The sequence below is a fragment of the Prionailurus bengalensis genome, chromosome C1 (genome assembly GCF_016509475.1).
Source record: "Prionailurus bengalensis isolate Pbe53 chromosome C1, Fcat_Pben_1.1_paternal_pri, whole genome shotgun sequence".
NCBI lineage: Eukaryota > Metazoa > Chordata > Mammalia > Carnivora > Felidae > Prionailurus > Prionailurus bengalensis.
The window spans coordinates 201,502,579-201,523,943 of NC_057345.1; the positions used below are offsets into that span (position 1 = coordinate 201,502,579).

The following is a 21,365-nucleotide window of genomic DNA, read 5'->3' on the forward strand; positions in this document are numbered from 1 at the left end:
TCCCTGTTTTTCATCCCTCCACCATGCTGAACCTGAGTCCTGCTTGTGACTCAGGAGGCCTGAAGGGAGGGCTAAAGATCAGTACATTTGCAACCCCAAAGGCATTCGAACATGAAGTCAATGTCGGAAAACACAGGCCAGGCACTGTGAAAAGATCAGGTCACATTGGTACTAAGATCACCAGGATTTGATGCTCCCCAAGAGGAGGCCTTGTCTGGGGGTGACAGTCAGAAATGTGTGTTTCATTGCACTATGACAAATGTTCTGTGCGCATTATGAGGGAAGTAAAGAGAGAGCCGTCTCTGAGTCCGTCATATTGGTTCTGGAAAGATGAGGGAATTTTGAGGGCTCATATGGAGCAAGGGCTCTCTATTGTTGTTTGCAATTTTGTGTTTCCAAATAACTTTTAGTGATCTGCTTTGTGAGAGAGGTATTGTCTTTACCACCCATCAACATATCATAGTGTGATGTGGTCTTAACAGGCCTGTGTATCTTTAGTGCTCAGTTTGCTAAAATAATAATAATAATAATAATGGTGGTGATGAAAGGAAGCTAAAAGGACCTGATAATGTTTGTAAAAGCGCATCCCAGCCCACACCCTGAGTGAAGGGAAACCAAGGTACCATTGTTGGATTAGGGGTTTGCCTGTAGTCGCTACAGGAGGGGTCAAGGATTTGAAGGGATTTAAAGTTAGTTCTGAAGATGGAAGATGACCGACTATAAACAGTAAGAGTTAACACAGCTTGCATTTAAAAATATTTGGGTTCTGTGAATGGCCCGATGTCTAGGGGAATTCTCACAGGGGTGTTTCCGTGTTGGAAATGCAAGCTGGAGAGGACCTTGTGCTGTCTTCAACCCTGGCAACACCCAATGGTCTGCCAATTTTACAGCTTTCAAGGGATGGCAAATATATTCTGGTAGTTCTCAATTCCTTTGGAGAATAAAACACCTAACAACACACGCATTCACAATATACACAACTATCATAAATCTAGCTATCGCTAAATGTAACGATAAATTTTTCTCTCCTTAGAAGATTCCTGCAAACGTATCTTAAAAGCTTTTGAAAATGAATGTGTAGGACTGGTCTTCAAGGGAGAACACAGCATATTCAGATATGCACACATATCTGGTAGAAATCAAGCTGAAGAATAGTGTGATAGAAACACTTTTTTGGGGGAAAAAAAACTGGGCTTGAATCAGACTGTACCATCAATTAGTTGTAACAATCTGGGCAGCTGCTTAGACCTTCTGATCCTCAATCTCACTATTGTAAAATGGAGATGATATAAAACCTGCCTGAAAGGAACGTTAAATAGATGATTATGTAAAATTTGGTGGTTTTTAAAGTGATGGGATAGGTTCATGGGGTTTGCTATATTAGCTTTTCTACTATTGTGTTAAAACTGTTTAAAGTGGAAAGTTAAAAAAAAAAAAAACTGAGCAACTAGTAATGGAGAAAAAAAGCTCTGGCGACAATAAAAAATCAGTGGTTGCCAGGGGTTAGGGAGGAGGGAAGGACAAATAGGTAGAGCGCAGAGGATTTTTAGGGCTGGGAAAGTACCCTGTATGATACCATAATGATGGATACATGTCATTATACATTTGTCCAAACCCATAGAATGTACAACACCGAGAGCGAACCCTAACGTAAACTATGGACTTGGGGTGATAATGACATGTCAATATAGGTTCATTGATTGTCGCAAACGTACCACTCTGGTGGGAGCCGTCGATAATGGGGGAGGCTGTGCAAGCATTGGTGCCGGGGGCTGTATGGAAAATCTCTGTACTTTCTCTTCAGTTTTGCTATGAACCTAAAACTGCTCTAAAAAATAAAGGCTATAAAAAGAAAAAAATTCTGTAATGATGCCAACAACCTGGCCTATTGAGTAATAAAGACAACTCTTAGGCATAAATTCCATTACAATATTCAAGTAAATGCCAAAGGTTGAAAACAGTCTGATATGCCACAGAACTAGAGAAACAAGTAGGCTTGTGGGTAACTTGAGTCTTTTTTGGGTGGAAACTGATAGGTACAAAAATGATCTTATCTACAAACCTCTAGTGTGAGCTGGTTGATCTTTCTCCTTTAAGAAATATTCATGCCTCTTTATCGTTCTATTACCTGCCAATTGTCAAGTGTTCTCTCGAAAATGACAACCTCTGAACTTTACTTTTTAAAAACCCTCTAAATCAATCATTAAATGAGAGGAAAATTAACAAAACTTTGTGTATTTACTTAAGCTTTTTTTTTTTTTTAATTGCATCATCCTTACTGAGACCAGGGGAAATTCTAGTATCTAATAGACAACAGAGTGAGTCAACAGTGGCATCTAGTGTTCAACCAGAACCTTTCTGCAAAGCCTCTGGACAGAGACAAGGCTCCCTGTGTTAATGTGGTGCAAATCTGTGACATTTAATCAACTCTCTGAGATCACTGAGGCGCATACACCTGAGCATTTATGGTGCGATTCCTATAGGAATTCATAGGTTGTCCTAATTCCAGAGACACCCAACATCTCTCGGACTTGGAGCATACCTCGAGTTAAGGAGCTGGTTCCATCCCCTCTGCCTCAGCCTCTCCTTCATCCCAAGTTCAAAGACAGGATAATAAGCCTTGAGAGTTCCTGGAGGACAAGAACCCTGGGTGATTGCTTAAGAGCCTTCTCTTGGAGTAAATCGAACAGATCTTGTCAACTTTGGGAAAGAATCTTGGTTTTGCATTAACTTTTTCCTGAGATGCTGAACTCCTCAATGAATAAGAAATTCTGGGGGAAACCATTTGACCTATTACCTTGTATAAAGGAGGGGCTATATTTTCTCTATAGATGCCAGAGGTTTTCAACATTTTTTTTTTACTAGAAGTGGAAACTTTTAGTAGAAAAAGTGAAATATTTAGAATGACAATGTTTCAAAACAGATAAATTCAGACAAAATAGGTGAGATATAGCTGCTCTATTTTAAGCAGGGGTGGGTGGAAGAACCGGATCCTCAGTCACTCAGTTTTCCAGAACCCCACCCTTTCTCTCTCCTATCCCCACCCACTCTCCTTCAGCCACTCCCCCTTGTATCCCATTACCTCAGCCCCACCTGATCCCAGGTTCTGAGGCTTTTCTGCAGAGCCCTACTTCCTCCCATCACAAGCCCTTTATTTTGTTTAATGTTTATTTATTTATTTTGAGAGAGAGAGAGAGAGAGAGCACACGTGCACAGGTGAGTGGCAGAAAGAGAGGGAGAGAGAGAATCCCAAGCAGGCTCTGCACTGTCAGCACAGAGCCCAACACAGGGCTTGATCTCACAAATTGTGAGATCATGACCTGAGCTGAAATCAAGAGTCGGAAACTTAACTGACCCAGCCACCCATGCATCCCATAAGCCCATTAAACATAGATCTATTTTCTTAAGGTGACCGTCAACACAAAAGCACCTGCACAACTGTGCAAAGGATACAAGGTAATATAATATAGGTAAAAGGTGTAACTTAACACACAAAGCTACAGCAAGCAGGAGGCTGGACAGCATTTCCCTAGTTGGAAAGACAAGCTTTCCTTTCTTTCTGTATCCAGGAAGATGCCCCACCCTCATCCTCACCGCCTTGCTAATGACATCACATTTTTGGACGAGAATGCTATCAGATCATTGAGAAACTGCTGTTCTTCCAGGAGATTCTATATGCTCCTGCTCCTCTCCCCAGGACTGTCCACCTGTCTTCCCATAGGTATAATGAAGAAGTGTCCATGCAAGCAAAATTCTGAAGATTACTGGAAGGAGAGTCAATGGTCTGTGTCTCAAGGTCAGTTTTCTAGGGGCAAAATCCCCCTAACAGTCCATGTGACATATTCCTAAAATTTTGTACCTTGGAGCTTTCCCTATAGTTATCCATTCATTCATGTCTTTATTCCCTAAGAAAGCATCATGGAGTGCCTTCCAAACTATCCCAACAACAAGATCAGCATTTTTATGGCTGAAAGCTACTTATTTCTCTTAATTAGGAAATTAATATCATCTTCGAATCAAGGAACCAACAGCCATACCTTATAGCTAAAATGTCATTTGTGTGGTTTTATCAGAAAATAAAATAAGAAAAAAATCCCTTTGGTCCCTTTTACTCAGTCGAGAGAGAGGCATGAGCCTTTGGTAAGCTCCATGTGACAAATTTATTGTCATCCCTACAGAAAGTTTATTCATGAGAATTGACACTTAGTGATTCCTACAGACAGACAGGATTTCTTCTCAGTACCTCATTTTAGGATTTCTCAACCTCAGGACTATTGACATTTGGGATCGTTCTTTGAGGGAAGGGGTGGGGTCTGTCCTGCACACTGTAGGATATTTAGTAGCATCCCTGGCGTCTATCCACGAGATGCCAATAGCACATCCCCCCAGTCAGGACAACCAAAAAACGTCTCCAGACATAACCAAACAATTCCTGGGGAACAGAATTACCTCCTTCCCCAGAGAGAACCACTGCCTTCTGTGAGTTAATAATTTAATTCTTACAAAAATCCCTATAAATTAGATAGCTTTATTTCTCCTATTTTATAGGTAAGGAGACCAGAGTTTAGGTAAATGCCCCAATTCTACACAACCGAACTCAGTTTAGAGCCCATAATCCAACTCCAGAGTACCTGCTCTCAACCACTCTGCTACACCCTCCTCTCAATTCCTAGCCCGCTTATTGCCCAGGACCAACAAAACTCTCAGAAGAGCCAGTAATACGGCTGGCACAGCCACAGTCTTGTGAGAACCTGCCGCCTCTCCCAGAGGGCCATGCTGCGAAAAGAAAGACAAAAGTTAAGTTAGATCTCTTTGAGGTTTACCCTTCTATGGGAAACCATTTCTCAGGCCATGTGAGCTTAAAGGTTGCCGTAAAGTTTCAAAAGCCTTCACAAGACAAAATTTCCCTACCTCCACTCATGGTGGAGCTCCATCCCCCACCTTTAAATTCCTTCCAAAATCGTTGGGTTCCTGATTCCTTGTGGGACCACAGCTAGAGCCACCACAAGCGGGATCTTAGCGGGTACAGTCTGTGTTGATCAAGTTCCCTGCAGTAGCTCACTTGAACGTCATAACAAACGTCTTTCCCATTCTGCTCCAGAGAAAACTGAAGGTTAGTAAGGCCATCCACCTTGTTGGTGACAAAGCTGAAATCTAAGTGTAAAAATCTGTGCTTTTAACTACTAAGATAAACTGTCCCCTTGGCCAGCTATGGTGTCACTGGTCTTTGTGGTGAATTGCGGCTGCCCACACCTGAAGCAGCAAACAACATGCTAAGACCACGGCCTTTGCTGTAGAAAGCACTCATGTCATGCCAACGGCTCACTCTTAGGCTACTCTCGGTACCACTGGTGCCAAACCACAAGCATTTCCCAGTGTTCCAATTTGGGGGAGGGGGGTGGAGACATAAGAAATAGCTTGTTTTGTTTTCTTCTTTTTGTGTCTCCTCACTCTACAAGTCAGCTGTAAGCACATAGTGTCAAAGGAGAAGGAAGACGTCAGTGACAAACCAAGCCTCCCCTCTATCACTGATCCTTTGTTCTTGAATTAAACTCTGCCTCTTGACTCTCTCTTCTCTCGGGATCTGATCTTTCGTCATTCACCCTCTCAGTCAATATTTCGTTGAGCTCTTCCATATGCCAACCACTCCAGGAGGCACTGGGGATAGAATCATGGGCAAAGATAGATGTGGCACTTGCCTGCTTCATGGAGCTTGCGGTTTATGGAGTAGACAATCATTAATCTAATCACTACACGAATAGAGTCAAGATGACAGCTGTGTTAAGGACCATCAAGGAAAAGTGCATGATGCACAGTGGGATCCAAGCTAGTCTGTAGGATTGGGGAAGGCTTTGTTGATGAACATATGTTGAGCCGAAACATAAAGATCTGAAGAACAAATAGGAGGTAAGAGCAGTAATCAGCTAAGGGAAAGAGATGGAGTAGAGGGGACCAGAGAGAATGTTCCAGAGAGAACAGCAGGTGCGCAGGCTGCGAAGTGGGAAGAAGGAGCAGAGCGTGTCTCCGCCACGAAAGGGACCTGTCGTAGCTTCCAAAACTGCAGAATCTTATGGGCGTGTGTAGGAATTTGGAGTTTTTTCTTAAGAATATTGCTTTTAGGGGCGCCTGGGTGGCACAGTCGGTTAAGCGTCCAACTTCAGCCAGGTCACGATCTCACGGTGCATGAGTTTGAGCCCCGCGTCAGGCTCTGGGCTGATGGCTCAGAGCCTGGAGCCTGTTTCCGATTCTGTGTCTCCCTCTCTCTCTGCCCCTCCCCCGTTCATGCTCTGTCTCTCTCTGTCCCAAAAATAAATAAACGTTGAAAAAAAAATTAAAAAAAAAAAAAAGAATATTGCTTTTAGCAGGAGGGGACATGAACCCATTTGCATTTTTAGAAGATCACTTCACTATGAAAGAATGAATGGAAGGATGCAGAGAAGGCATGGACTATTTGCAGAATATAAACGCACCACAGCCAGTAGCCCCCCCCCCCCCGAACCAGATACTGCTGACTGCATGCCCAATCACCATACTCCCAGGATTCTGGTTGAGTGCAAGGTGGTTATGGGCTCAGTTAAAATTCTGCACCTTCTAGTCATGGCTAGCCCAGTGACTCAGTTTTAGTCATGGCTAGCCCAGTGACTCAGTTTTAACCAATTCTATTTTATAAGTGGAACTCTTTTTTATTTATTTATTTATTTTTGAGAGACAGAGACAGAGCATGAGCAGGGGAGGGGGAGAGAGAGAGAGAGAGAGAGATACAGAATCCGAAGCAGGCTCCAGGCTCTGAGCTGTTTGTTAGCACAGAGCATGACACGGGGCTCAAACTCACGAACTGCAAGACCATGACCTGAGCTAAAGTCGGACACTCAACTGACTGAACCACACGGGCGCCCGCCCCATAGGTGGAACTCTTTTAGGCAGGCACAGCTCACAGGCCCTAGGCCTTCTCCTTCCCTGAATATAGAAGCTAAGACTGGAGGTAGCCACCCTCTTATGGCCATGAGAATTAAAGTCACACGTTGAGGAGCAGGAAGCAAGCCACAAACTGCACAGTCGATGCATGGTCTGTCCAATCCCAGAATTCTTGTTGCATTAGACAAAGAAGGCCCTATTGCAGAGGGTTCGCTACTATTCACAGCTGGGCCCGATCGTTGCCTCACCCACTGATCCCTCAAACATCCTCACACTTGCCTGCCTTCCAGAGCGAACACAGCATCCGATCGTTCTCCAAACATGCTCCAGATGTCACCTGCATTGAGGTCCCTGAAGGGGGAGGAGTTCATACCACAGCCTCTCTGCCAAGTAAGCAAGGGTGGCGTTGCCGTGCTAAGTCACGTGGATATGTGTACCTTCCGTATGACAGGATGAAAATGGCACTTCACCTCTGTGGTCTTCCTCCCCATCTAATCACAAGAAAAAATATCAGACAAACCCCAACTGAAGTACGTTCTGCAAAACACTTGACCATTATCCTCAAAAACAAGGGAAGTCTGAGAAACTGCCATGCCCTAGAGGAGCCTAAGACACAACCATTAAATGTAATGTGGTATCCTGGATGGAATCCTGGAATAGAAGGAGGGCATTAGGCAAAAACTAAGGAAATGTGAAAAAGTATAAACTTTAGTCAATAATAATGTATCCATATTAGTTCACTAGATGTGATAAATGCACCATACTCATGGAAGATGTTAATCACATGGTAAACTTTAGCGGGGTGTATAGAGACCTGCTATACTATCTTTACAATTTTACTGCAAATCTAAAACTACGCTAATATTAAAATTTTATTAAAATGATATTCCCAGGGGTGCCTGGGTGGCCCAGTTGGTTGAGCGTCCGACTCTTGGTTTCGACTCAGGTCATGATCTCACAGTTTCATGGGCTTGAGCCCTGCATCAGGCTCTGTGCTGGCAGTGCTTGGGATTCTCTATCTCCCTCTCTCTCTTCCCCTCCCCCACTCATCCTATCTCTATCTCTCTCAAAATAAAATCAAATAGTAAAATAACAAAATGTCCCAGTCTCCATGCTACTGTTACAGAATCATACTATCTTTGAGTGGAACCTGGGCACCTGCATATCTACAAGACCCTCAAGTTTGAAAACTACTAGTTTGAGCCTAATCTGGGATCCCTGCTGCACTTGAAAGGCAAGACCCTTCAGGTCATCTGCTCAGCTGCCACAGAGTAAAATGCAGACCTTTTAACAGAGAGGGATGTCCAGGATATCTATAGTTACTGTTCAGTTTCTAGAACAAAGCAGGCAGTTCCTTTATTGTGTGTATTTTATTGACACCAAATGGATAGAAGTCACCAGTCCCATTCTTTGTCCCCAAACTGGGTTTGAACCTCTGCAGTAATAATGCTAATTTTTATTTCTAATAAAGTACCTCTGTTATTAATAAAGCAAACATTTGATGACTTGATTTTTCTTACTTCCTGGCTCCCACTGTTGCCACTGTATCTTGGAATAAAAGAGTAACAAAACCAATATTTATGAATGTTTTCCAAGGCTCTATGAAAATTTTTCACCAGGCTTGAAAGAAAGAAATCATTATTTTTTGTAATGGATTTCTGACAGGGATGTCCAGAAATGCAGCAATTCATTAGCTGCATTCAGATATATCAGAACCAAATTATATTGCAAAATGTAGCAATGCATGCAGCACCAGAGGAAGGCAGCAAGGCCAAAAAAGGAAGAAAATTAACCTAGAGACCAGAGACCCAGATAGTAAGCCGTGTCGCGGTTACTTGCTAGCTGTGTCCTTTTGGAGAAGTAACCCAAACTCGATCTCTGCATCAGGAAAATGAGCAGTTTGGCATAAACCACTTGTATAAGGTCCCTCTGCCCTCTGGAATTTTGAATCTGAGACCTTAAAGCCGGGAATTAGTCTTGTACCTAATATCCCAATATTAAGACCTGTATTTGTAAACTCAAAATAATTCATAACTAACCATTCAGTATCTAATCCTAAAATAGAGGTATAAAACTGAAGCAGTCTTAATCCTTGAGAATTGTAACCCACCAAATGAACCAAGGAGACACAGCCAGTATTCTATTTGGCCTCTGTTTCGGATGCTGCCGTGTAGGACCGTGAGAGACCGAAGGATGAAAGCTGACAACTAATAGAGAACAAAAAATCCCCATGAAACAGATGTTTTAAACATGAAGAAGCAGGTGTTGATATTTATTGATACCTGGCTGCTGCCTAGATTCACATTGTTGAGACTTCAAAGTAGGAGTCTTCCCCACAAAGGACAAAGGAAACAGACAAGTCACAAAAGAAAGAAAAGTGTGGTAAACAAACACATGAAGTAATGTTCACCCTAACTAATAAACAGACGTGCCAATTAAGTTAGCAAGAAGGTACCTTTTTTTTTTCTTTGCCAGTTTTTTTTTTCCTGGTGTACGTTCCAATGAAAACAAAGATAGGGTGAAATTATATTTTATACATCACTGCTCGATAGAGCAGAAATTGTTACAAATCTTTTGGAAAATATTTGATGAGGTCCGTAAAGAATGATTTAAATAACCACGCCCTTTGATTCTGTAATCCCACCAATACCACAGAACAAAGCAACGCGCATAAAGATGTTCATTGCGGAGAAAAAGTAAAAACACCTCTAAATGTCCAAAAATACATTAAAGGTTGTAAAATGTGTTACATCTACTCAATTTAGTGTTGCACAGCTTTGTAAAAATCATGCTCTCGGAGGCTACTTAGTGATGAAAAATGTTGATGTTTATGACCTGTGAAATGTGGTAAAATGTCAGTTCATGTATATATCTTTGGCTTACACAATGTTTTAAAAATTTTAATTTGGTAACCAACATGTTTAAATTGATAAAGCTTACATAAATTTACATAAAATTCAGTTCTTCTAAAAAACATCGGAATAACTGACAGAACTCAGTCTATTTGCATAGCAACAATCACTTGGAGCTGAGGAGTGATGTTTCCTTTACTTTTTTTTTTAATGTTTATTTATTTTTGAGAGGCAGAGACAGAGAGAGACAGAATGTGAGCCGGTGAGGGGCAGAGAGGGGGAGACACAGAATCCGAAGCAGGCTCCAGGCTCTGAGCTGTCAGCACAGAGCCCGACGTGGAGCTCGAATTCACAAACTGTGATATCATGACCTGAGCGAAGTTGGGCGCTCGACCAACTAAGCCACCCAGGTGCCCCTAACTGTTTCCTTTAGAAAAGAAACATATGAACCCCTTTGATCCACAGTGCCCACTCAGTGACCCTTGGAGCATTGAAGTTCATGACCCACTGAAATTTAATAATCGGGATATAAAGTTGTACATATAAATTTCAAATATGCACATGAAAAACGATGAAATCTTCCAAAATGTTATGAATGACTGTATTTGAATATAGTATTACGTTTGTTTTATTTTCTTTCTATTTTAAAATTTTCTGCCTCACTTTCAAATTTTAAAAATGGGCTTGAGGGGCACCTGGATGGCTTAGTTGGTTAAGCATCCAATTTCGACTCAGGTCATGATCTCACAGTTCATGAGTTCAAGCCCACGTTGGGCTCTGTGCTGACAGGTTGGAGCCTGCAGCCTGCTTCAGATTCTGTGTCTCCCTCTCTCTGCCCCACCCCTGCTCACGCTCTGTCTCTCCCTCAGAAATAAACTATGAAAAAAAATTTTAATGGGTTAGAAATTGACCCGTCAGTGTAACTTTTCATCAAATGTCCAGTCTTTTAGTGAATATCAGTGTTCTCCAGCAATTACAAGAGGAAGGTGAAGAACATAGGTCTCCTCCCACAAGAGCTTGCAACCAGATGGTATGAAAGTGAATCTTAGTCCAAATTCTTCCAAACATACGGCACTTACGAGCCAGGAACTACACATTGGTTTCCTATAATGCCAGAGAATTCCCCCTTTCTTTTCTCAAGACCCTCAATATTGAAATGAAAGTTTGAAAGAAACTTGAGTAAAAGTTTCATTCTTAGGTAGACACAACAATACCCAATAACCACATCAGACAACAGAGTGTTGTCAGCAGGCAGACAAAGGACATTTAGAGCTCTTGGCCTTGAGCACTGCTGGGTTTAACACCGTCTTCCTGCTAAGATGATGGAGCCAGACAGCCTTTCTAGCTAACCACTTGTCTAGACCACTACTCATTTCATAAGTGGAAAATCATTCTGAACATGCTTTATGCAATTTAATGAACCTTTTGGTGTATTTTTGATAAAGATCATTGAAATGATTGAACAACCATCTTTGGGAAGTGGATTCCTAATTAGAATACTTCACATGCTAACCACACGTCTCTAGATTTATGATGAAACTCACTTAACATATTTCACACTGCTAATGCTGAACAATTTGTAAAGTAAATTGCTACCTAAAAACTACAACTCTTAGCTTTTGAAAAAGGAATGGGTCTACAGGTCTGTGCTTTATCTATTATAAATGTCATAATTTAATTTTGTATTTACAATACTGTTCTTTCTAAATTTAATCTCACTTGGGACCCCTGGCTGGCTCAGTCAGTAGAGCATGCAACTCTTGATCTTGGGGGCATGAGTTCAAGCCCCATGTTGGGTGCAGAGTTTACTTAAAGTTAATCTCCCCAAATAATTAGAATATAAATCAGTACAAAATCAAATTAACTCCATTTAGATACTAAATGATTAAACAATGAGACTCAAGCTAAGACTTGGCTCCCTCAGTTTTCCACATTCCACTCTCTTAAATTTTTTTTTTTAACGTTTATTTATTTTTGAGACAGAGAGAGACAGAGCATGAACATGGGAGGGTCAGAGACAGAGGGAGACACAGAATCCAAAACAGGCTCCAGGCTCTGAGCTGTCAGCACAGAGCCCGACGCGGGGCTCAAACTCACGGACCGTGAGATCATGACCTGAGCCGAAGTCGGATGCTTAACCGACTGAGCCACCCAGGCACCCCAACATTCCACTCTCTTAAACCCATGCATTAAGGGATTTGAAAATTGAGATGCCAAGGATCCTCTTGCAGGGTGTCAAAACAGAACATGGCATAGTACTCTGGAGGCAAATAGTAACACTTCTTGAAACTGTAAACTGAAAGTTCAAAGTGGCTGGCCATTTTAACTCTGTGCATGGTAGTGACTCGGAAATTGAGCATACTCCTTTCAGTGCAACCTAATCAAATTTAAACATATTTCTTGTGTTATTAGTGATGGAAAGTTGTCTGAAAAAAATGAATAAATGCATTAATCCAATGGAAAAGAAGCTGTGCCATGATGCCATGATGCCTCTGTGATCACTGAAGAGTAATCAGATAAACTAGTTTCTGCAGCTGTCAATGCCGACCTCTTCCAGGAGCTACTGATTTTAAACTGATAACCCCTAGTGAAACTTAAATGTAATGTCTTAGCTAAAGAAAAACCACTTTTATGACAGTCTTTAAAAACCACTTAACCAAGGGTGCCTGGGTGGCTAAATGGGTAAAGCATCTGACTTGGCCTCAGGTTATGATCTCACGGTTTGAGTTCAAGACCCCACGTCAGGCTCTGTGCTGGCAGCTCAGAGCCTGGAGCCTGCTTTGGATTCTCTAACTCCCTTGCTCTCTGCCCCTCCCCTGCTCATGCTCTGTCTCTCTCCCAAAAATAAACATTAAAAGTTTTTTTAAAAAAAACATTTAACCACTTATGTTAAATGAATTGACAGATCGTGATATCCACCCAAGATAAAAATTTTTTTAAATAATGTCCTAATTTCAAAGATAAATACATTTTTTAAATAATTCGCAACTAAATAATATGTATTTCAGTAGATAAATGCTCTGGCTTGGTTTAGTAACAATAAATCACTATGTATGTGTCATATACAAGTGCAGACTTGGGTATTGTATTGTTGACTCAGATAGTGTCACAATCGAGTTCCCTAGAAAAAAGATTTTGAAATGGAGATTGCCAGGCAAGAAGTTATTAGCAAATACCTATGGAGAAAATATTGGGTAAAATATTATTGAAATGGAGTCACAACAAAGGCCTCAGCCAATCTAATTGGGATCTCCGGAGCTGGGATTACCCTTCCTACACCTGTACCAACGAATCAGTCAATAGACAAAGGGTGCTCCCAGAAGGGGGTGGGGAACCGTGGGAGAGGTAGCTCTCACCAGTTTATGGCAATTCCCAGAGACAGACTCATCTGAGAGCTTAAGCACCAGTACTGTCAGCCGCTGAGGGAGTATTTCAGCCCCCAAAAGGGCAAGGCCTGAGCAGTGGCTCACATCCTCTGCCACAGTCCACCCCTGTGATGCTCAGATCCACGTGTTCTTTATGGCAAGTTCTGGGAAAGGCTCCTCCATGAGCCTGCTGCATTTCTCTTGCTGGGGAAAATCAAATGAAGAAGGCTAATTGGACAACTCACAGCCCCACTGCTGAAGCTGGTCTCAAGGCCACACTGCTACTTCTCATCATCTCTCTCGTCTAGATTTCTGAACTCAAAACTGCCAAGGCCATCAAAAGGAAGAGAAGTCTAAGAAACTATCTTAGGCAAAAGGAACCTCAGGGACATAATGACTCAATGCAATATGGCGTCCTGCATGGGATCCTGACAGGAAAAGACACTGGGCAAAAACTATATCTGAATGAACTATGTAATTAATCATAAGAATGTATTAACATTGGCTCATTAGATGTGACAAATGTACTACATTAAGGTAATATGTTAACAGTAGGGGAACCTTGGTGTGAGGCACAGAGCACCATTGTACAATTTTTGCGACTTTTCTGTAAATCTAACAGTATCCTAAAACTAAGTTTATTTTTAAAAATGACAAGGAAGGGGTGCCTGGGTGGCTCAGTCAGTTAAGCTTCTTACTCTCGATTTCAGCTCAGGTCATTATCTCATGTTTCGTGAGATCGAGCCCCCTCATTGGGATTCTCTCTCTCTCAATAATAATAATAATAAGGAAAGAATTGGACTACTGCTAGACCTTGACCTTATACCTTGGTGGGTCTGATAAAAACCCAGCTCATGATGAGTTTTTCAAATGATGTGTAATTCTCACCTGCAAATGGTATGGCATGCCCCAGAAACTTAGAGGTCTGTGTTGTCATTCTCCTATTGAGTTTTCCATAAATTCCACAGGGCATCTTTTCTTATCCCCAAGACTGTTAACACCAAAGATGTCTACAGGGTTGTAGCGTGGACCTGTTTTGGAGCCTCTTCCTGCCTTAAACCTCCCTCAGAGGTCTAAGTTTTTCACATCACCCAGCTGTACGGGGTGGAACAGTGTTTCCAGGTGAGAACATAAAAAGGCCTACTAGGTATTCTGCTGCCTTCTTAGCAGGGGGAGGTGAAAGATGAAATAAACTGACCTTTCCTTTGGGGAAGATATTCAAACAATGCCCCTGACCACTGGACCCCTAAAACCTTCACTGAAGTGATAGGTCCCCGAGACTTCATAAGATTTACCTCCCATCCTCTGAAGTGCGTGTCTTTTGCCAAAGCCTCCATGCATTTGCCACTTCATACTCCTCAGGTCTGATGTCATTGAGATAGATGACCAATGTGATATTCTGCAGAATGTCCACATGGTACCTGTTCCTTTGGATTATATTATAAAAGAGGGTGGGACACTCTAGCTCTAGAGCAAGTCCATAAATGTATACTGTTGTCCATCCCAAATGAATGCAAATACTTTCTGATCTGCCTTTCTGATGGATGTGGAAAGAACATATTTGCCAGATCAATGGCCACATTCCAGGTAGCTGAGTCTGTGTTAATTTGTTCTTACAAAGATTCCACATCCAGCTCAGCAGCTACAATTAGGGCAACCACGTGATTGAGTCTTCAATACTCCACTTTCATTCTCTGGAATCCATCTAGTTTTCATAAGGGCTAGTATGGTAAATTAAATGGAGTTGTGGTCAAGACCAATACTCTAGAAACCTTTAGGTCTTTACGGGTAGTACTAACCTCTGCCATTTCCCAGGGATGCAATATTGATTTGGGTTTACTATTTTGGCCAGGGGATGGAGTAGTTTCAGAGGCCTCTACTAAGCTTTCCTACTAAGACATTAGTTTTTAACCCACAGACCAAGAAATTAATGGTGGTCTTGCCAAGTCCCAAACACATTCAACCCAATAACTTATTCTGGAAGTGGAGAGATAGATCCATGGAATCAATGGACCTACTGTGGGCTAGACCTAAGATAGGACTCTATAAATCCCATATGCCCCCATTCTAAAAAGCACACTATTATGATACTCTAGTCCCTGAGCGTCAGTGTCATCTTGCAAGTTGTGTCCCACATCCTTAGAGTGTTTTTGTACACTTCCTTCCCCGGTGTACAGTAAATCTAGGTAAATAACCACAGGTCCCTTTGAGGAAGGACTAGGGGAAACATTGCCATATATACTTGGAGTGGTGTTGCAAAGTCCCCCTTCTTGGGGATCCAGACTTTCCTTCAGTCAGTAGTTTTTGGTCTGGAAGATAGCCAAGGTCTGGAAACTTGGCAAGAGATCATAACTTTTTGTTGGGGTTAGCTGTGCCCTACCTATCTCCGGGTCATCCATCCTTGAGCTCTTTTGATGGCATAGGTTGAGCAATATTCTTATTGGCTACCCATCTATTCTGCCCGTAGGGACATTATGTTCTATTAACCATCTCCAACCCTCTCTGCAGGTACCTCTCCGACCTGGCCCCTCATTATGGTAATTGTGCGCACTTCGCTTCTGTGCCACCGGGCCCCTCTTCATCCATCCCCATTGCTATCAGTGAGCCCACTTCTGGAACAGCATCTGGACTACAGGCCTACCACTGAGCTTCTCAGTGATGCTGGTGGCCCCTCACCATGGTCAGTATGTCTACTGTGGTTTCCTGGGTGGCCTTCCACCTTTAAGGAAGCATAAATACTTTATTGTTTACTGCAAGAATATCCATTAAACAGGATATCCATCAATTCCTGATGTGCAAATTACAGAGATTTCCCTCTGGTGCACATTAATATAAATAACTTTTAATGTGGAAATTCCCATTCATCTACCACCTTAAATCACTGTACATACACAGATGAACATTTGAGAAGTACTACACTGGCCAACAGGGAGACATTTCAACAGTAGGAAAACCCTCCAGCCACCTGCACATCTGTGGATCTGGGTCCTGCTGAACACCGTGTAAGTTCCGGAACGCTACCTCAGTCACCCTTGAGCCTGTCACGTACTTCGATGTCCCCTAGACTTGAGCACAGATCTGCCCCTTTGAATGACTTTAGGATGAGGGAAGGTTCTTAAATCCATTTGCCTATCAGTTTCTTTACCCTTTAATTTAAAGGGATTATGGAAAGAATTATCTGTTCCTTATTTCTTGGAACTATAACACACATCCAAATGAAAAGTAAACAGAAAAACTTTTTAATTCCTTCCAAGGAAAATTTCCTGGATAACTCCATGTTTTTCATAATCATTGGTACATTCTCATCCTTATTCATTACCAAAAACAAAGACAATGATGACAATGTATTCTTCATAGATGCAAACATCTCATCAAAAAAGGCAGAAGGGCAAAGAACAAATTATGAGGACAGAAATGAAAACAATACAATTTTCAAAGATTTTTGTTCATTTTTGTTTTTATTTGTTTATTTCACTGTTTATATGTTTATCTTGCGAGAGCCTACAGAAGTGAGGGAAATTATCTGCAGGCTAATTTTAAACAACACAAGAGAGAGATTAAGCATTAAATATAAAAAATAAAACATTTAGCTTACTTGCTAAACTAGAAAGAATCTTCCTGAAACATGTCAGTTAATCTGGTCTACAATGCATTAATAAATGGAGAACGTGTGTCTCCTCTAACAGATACTTCAAACATTGTGTGCACTACTGAAAGAGCTAATCAGAAAGTTTTCAAGTCATGATCCCCTGGACAAACTAATTCAAGTTCCTTTTCACCTGAAGTTAGAAGAGCAAAGTCTGTAAAAGTAAAAATATCGCCATTGTTCTCAGCAATCTATGGGTAAATCCTACAGGTTCTGAAAGTCTTTTCAATAACATGAACCATGATTTCCTGGCAACCTCCTTGCTTAAGTGGCAAGTAACTTTTGAGGCTGGACTTCTCAGTCCTGTGGCTAGAAGCAAGCTGTAATTCAGCACTGCTCCATCTTGGAAATCCTCTTCTGAATGGAAGAAAGTACAGCAATGACCTTCTTCCGTGCAATATTGCCTGCAGATGCAGAGACACAAGTCTGTGCTAAAGGTCACTGGGCAGGTACAACTCTCAGCCAAGACGCCAGAAACAGATTAAAGAGAAGAGAAGGAAGTGGAGGTCAAACATTCCAGTGTACAGATGCTATTCCAGATAAAATATCAAGGGCTTGGGGTCTAGAAATGGATAGTATGCAAAAATGAGGTAACCAGGTATTGCTAATATTTAGAATTTAAGACGTGTGTCCCACAACTGAAGACAGAGCTGAAGGAAGCTCTGCCTGGGATCGATCTATTTGGAACTCCCTTCTGAGCAGCACTCTTAGATATTCCCATCATCTACCGTATCTAAACCTCTGAATACATAACTCATATTCAAAATGATGCCTCTGACACCTCCAAGGTCTTGGAGGATCTTCCAAATCCAAGAAAGGTCGCATAAAGCCTGGCGTTATTTTGGCATTAGCCTATATTATATAATAATTATTTAAAATTCAGTAATCCATATTTGGGCTCAACAATAGCTCTATCAATCTTATTGTTTTCCTAACTAGAGCACCCCATTCCCCCAATAGGCTTAGTGACAAGAGTTTATTGTACAACCAAAACCCAAATGGGGACAATGGGCTCTTGAAATCCAATCCCCCATGAGGAAATATCACCCTAACTCCCTGATGCAAGATCACCAGGCTGTTTCAATTCGACCTGAACTTTTCCTACAGTGGCATCCTCATGAAGACCAGATATCCAAACCCCTAGTTTTTAATAGGATTTAGAATCATTTTTCATTTAACTGGCCCTCAACGTGCTTATGGTCTCCTGTATGCATTTGTCCCACTTGGGCTGGCTGTTGTGTCTCCGTGGGGGAATCCCAGCTCTGCCTCCCAGCCTCTCCTTTAGGGACTTGGAAATGGAAGGTAGTGCAGTTCTTTCTGGCCATCTGCCAGGTTTGGGACCCCAGGTTTCTTGGGATAAGTTCGACTGGCAATTTTAAAGAACTCTTCTGCTGCATCAAGAGCAATAAGACGGTCCTGCCAAAAATTTAAAAATACAAATGTTGTCAAGATGGGAACGAAGCCACGTCAATGGGAAAACAATCTAAACACGACCATACACCCAGCCTAGAAATAATCATGGGCAAGCAAAACACATCTTAAATTTTTCCCAACAAATTTAGAGATATCCCTTCACCCTTTGCTTACATTATTCAAGAAACACTCTACATTCTTAGCGCCCTTTCAAACCCTTTGTTAATCTTAGGTTATGTAAACAATGTTTCTTGAATCTCTTTGACCTACAAGTGATTCAAAAAGCTGACTACTAGCAGAATTAGCTGGAAAGTACAGATTCTTTTTTTTTTTTTTTAAATTTTTTAACGTTTACTCATTGTAGAGAGACAGAGACAGAACCTGAGCAGGGTAGAGGCAGAGAGAGAGAGACACACACACACAGAATTGGAAGCCGGCTCCAGGCTCTGAGCGGTCAGCATAGAGCCCGACCTGGGGACCAAACCCACAAACCATGAGATCACGACCTGAGCCAAAGTCAGACGCTCAACTGACTGAGCCACTCAGGTGCCCCTAGAAAGTACAGATTCTTGAGCCACAACCGAGCCTTAATACGTCTGAGTGCAATCCAGAAATCTGCAAGTGTAAAGCCCTTCCTGTGGTTCTGATGTAGCTAGACCCTGGAAACCCATTCACGACATGCCAGCCTCATCTGCCAGCTCAAACTGGGTATTGCCGGCAGTGCTGGAATAAAAAATTTTAAAAAACACATAAAATAACAAAATAAAAATAAAAAATAAAATAAAACAAAATAAAATGCATAAAAATAAAATTAAAATTAAAAAATACACATAAAAAAATCACACCCACTTGGGGTGCCTGGGCAGCTAAGTTGGTTAAGCGTCCAACTTCAGCCAAAGACATGATCTCACCCTTCCCGAGTTCGAGCCCCGCGTCGGGTTCTGTGCTGACAGCTCAGAGCCTGGAGCCTGTTTCGGATTCTGTGTCTCCCTCTCTCTCTCTGCCCCTTCCCCACTCACACTCTATCTCTCTCAAAAATAAACATTAATTTTTTTTTTTTTTTTTAAATCACATCCACTTGGGATGCCTGGGTGGCTCACTTGATTGAGTGTCTGACTCTTCATTTTGGCTCAGGTCATGATCTCAAGGTTCAGTTCCTAGGATGGAGCCCCAAGTCAGGCTCCGTGCTGACAGCTGAACCCCTGCTTAAGATTCTTTCTCTCTGCCTCTCTCTCTGCCCCTTTCCTGCTCACATTCTCTCTCTCAAAATAAATAAACTTTTATATATATATATATATATATATCCACTTACCACAACAAAGAGATATCTCTCCGAGAGCTCCCAACTTGCTGGAAAAATATTGGTTTCCTCAGCCAATCTTAACAATATCTCCCGAGCTTTCCTTGTGTTTTTGGAATCACTGATGGTGCTGAGTTTCGTCACTGACAACAAAGAGTCTGCTTCCTTTTGAAAGCCTGTGGGGAAAAAAAATTTATCCCTCGTGTAAAAGCAGTCACAGGACACGGTGGTCCTGCAGGAGATTAAGAAGGCACCCAAATGTGGGTTCCAAACACACAGCGGAAGCCAAGGCACCTCTCCATGTGCTACTTTCCAGGTCACTATGATCAGCAGGGTCTTTAATTAAAGCTCATTTGAGGTTTCTTCTTGTTTAATTTTCTTCCTTAGCTTTTGCCTCAGAGGTAAGCCTCAGTTTGCTTGCTGCCTTTTTTTTAATTATTATTTTGTGATTGAAATCCTCCCTCCCAGTCCCTGCTCTGCACCCACCTGCCTTCACAGTTTGGGAGCTACAAAGTGGCCCCCACCTCCAGGCCTCCTCTTCCCCAAGTCCTGATTCCCTTCCCCGGGGCAATAGGTTGCCTGGTTAAAATTACTCACCCAAAATATGAAAGACTCAGCAATTTGTACCCTCCCGGAGTAACTAAAAAGGAGACAATTAGCTCCCAATAATATTGGGTCAATTAAGAGGGCTAGAGGTCCAGCCCATCCCACTATATCCCAATAAAGCAATAGGGTAAGCAACTGGGTACACCATGCTTGAAAAGTTATGACGCCAAAGTGAGTGTCATGGTGTCTTTCAAGGCAGAAGGATTAGGGACTTCAAAACTGATAAATTCACTTTTATTTTTTAAAGTTTATTTATTTTGGGGGGAGGGGAGGCAGAGAGAGATACATGTTTACAGGATCATGACCCTGGCAGAATTAACAAAATCAATACTCAATATCTGCTCTGATGCCACAGGTGTTTATCTGAACTCTGAAGATTTTCTACCTTTTAGTCCTTCTGTAAGTCTACACTGAGTTTTGCTGTCTCTCCTGCAAACAATATTTCTTCCCACCTGCCTCGTCTTACAAAGCTACTACTAATCGCCCAACCACGCTCATCTAATTCAATGACATAATCTAATCTAATCATAGTCATAATCTAATGCCAAAAACATACAATGGCTTCTAATTCAATGACACAATCTAATCTAATCATGATCCTAATCTAATGCCAAAAACATTCAGTGGTAGTGCCCACACGACTGCCCTGTCCTATGACTCCATTGAGGACAGATGGCATAACGCATGGCAAGCTATGTCCTCAGGACATCGGTTGGTGTAACAGAAACATCAGATGTTTATGCTTGAGGATACAAGGCGGATAGGATTGGGAAAATAATTAGTACACAGTAGCTTTAACCAGCCAGTTATCAATATGACTTTTATAAAAACCATGCAGAAGAAAGGGAAGAGGAATGATCACCACTAGTTATTTGTATCGTGTCATAATCACTTCCGGACTCACCTAAATCTTCTAAAATGCGTTTCCACCTATTCCTCACTTCCCTTCGAATCTGTCGCAGGGTGTAGATATCATAGTTGAGTTTTTGCCACTCCTGCAGGAAAATAAAAATTCAGTTTTATTTTTACCCTTTGGCCTACACTGCTATCTAATTCCCAAACATACGCTAGAGACATGTGTGGCTCTCCTCTTCACTAAGCATCAAAACCTTTCTTATTTTTCTTTAATTTTTTAAGTGTATTTACTTATTTTGAGAGAGAGAGACAGAGGAAGCAATAAGGGGAGGGGCAGAGAGAGAGAATCCCAAGCAGGCTGACAGCATGGAGCCCCACACGGGGCTCGAACTCACAAACCCAGAGATCATGAC

At 41.8% G+C, this 21,365-nt stretch overlaps 1 protein-coding gene across 2 annotated transcripts in view; it reads right to left on the bottom strand.

Annotated features, from left to right (window-relative positions):
* Positions 1 to 16,569: 16,569 nt before the first annotated feature.
* Positions 16,570 to 21,365, bottom strand: part of MREG (melanoregulin) — a 63,227-nt gene continuing 58,431 nt past the window's right edge. For both annotated transcript variants that reach the window (XM_043577755.1, XM_043577754.1), the window contains exons 3-5: positions 21,002 to 21,092; positions 19,504 to 19,667; positions 16,570 to 18,194 (exon numbers count right to left, since the gene is read on the bottom strand). In XM_043577755.1, the coding sequence (XP_043433690.1) occupies positions 18,060 to 18,194; positions 19,504 to 19,667; positions 21,002 to 21,092 (390 nt within the window). In that variant the 3' untranslated portion in view covers positions 16,570 to 18,059. The remainder of the gene's footprint in view (positions 18,195 to 19,503; positions 19,668 to 21,001; positions 21,093 to 21,365) is intronic.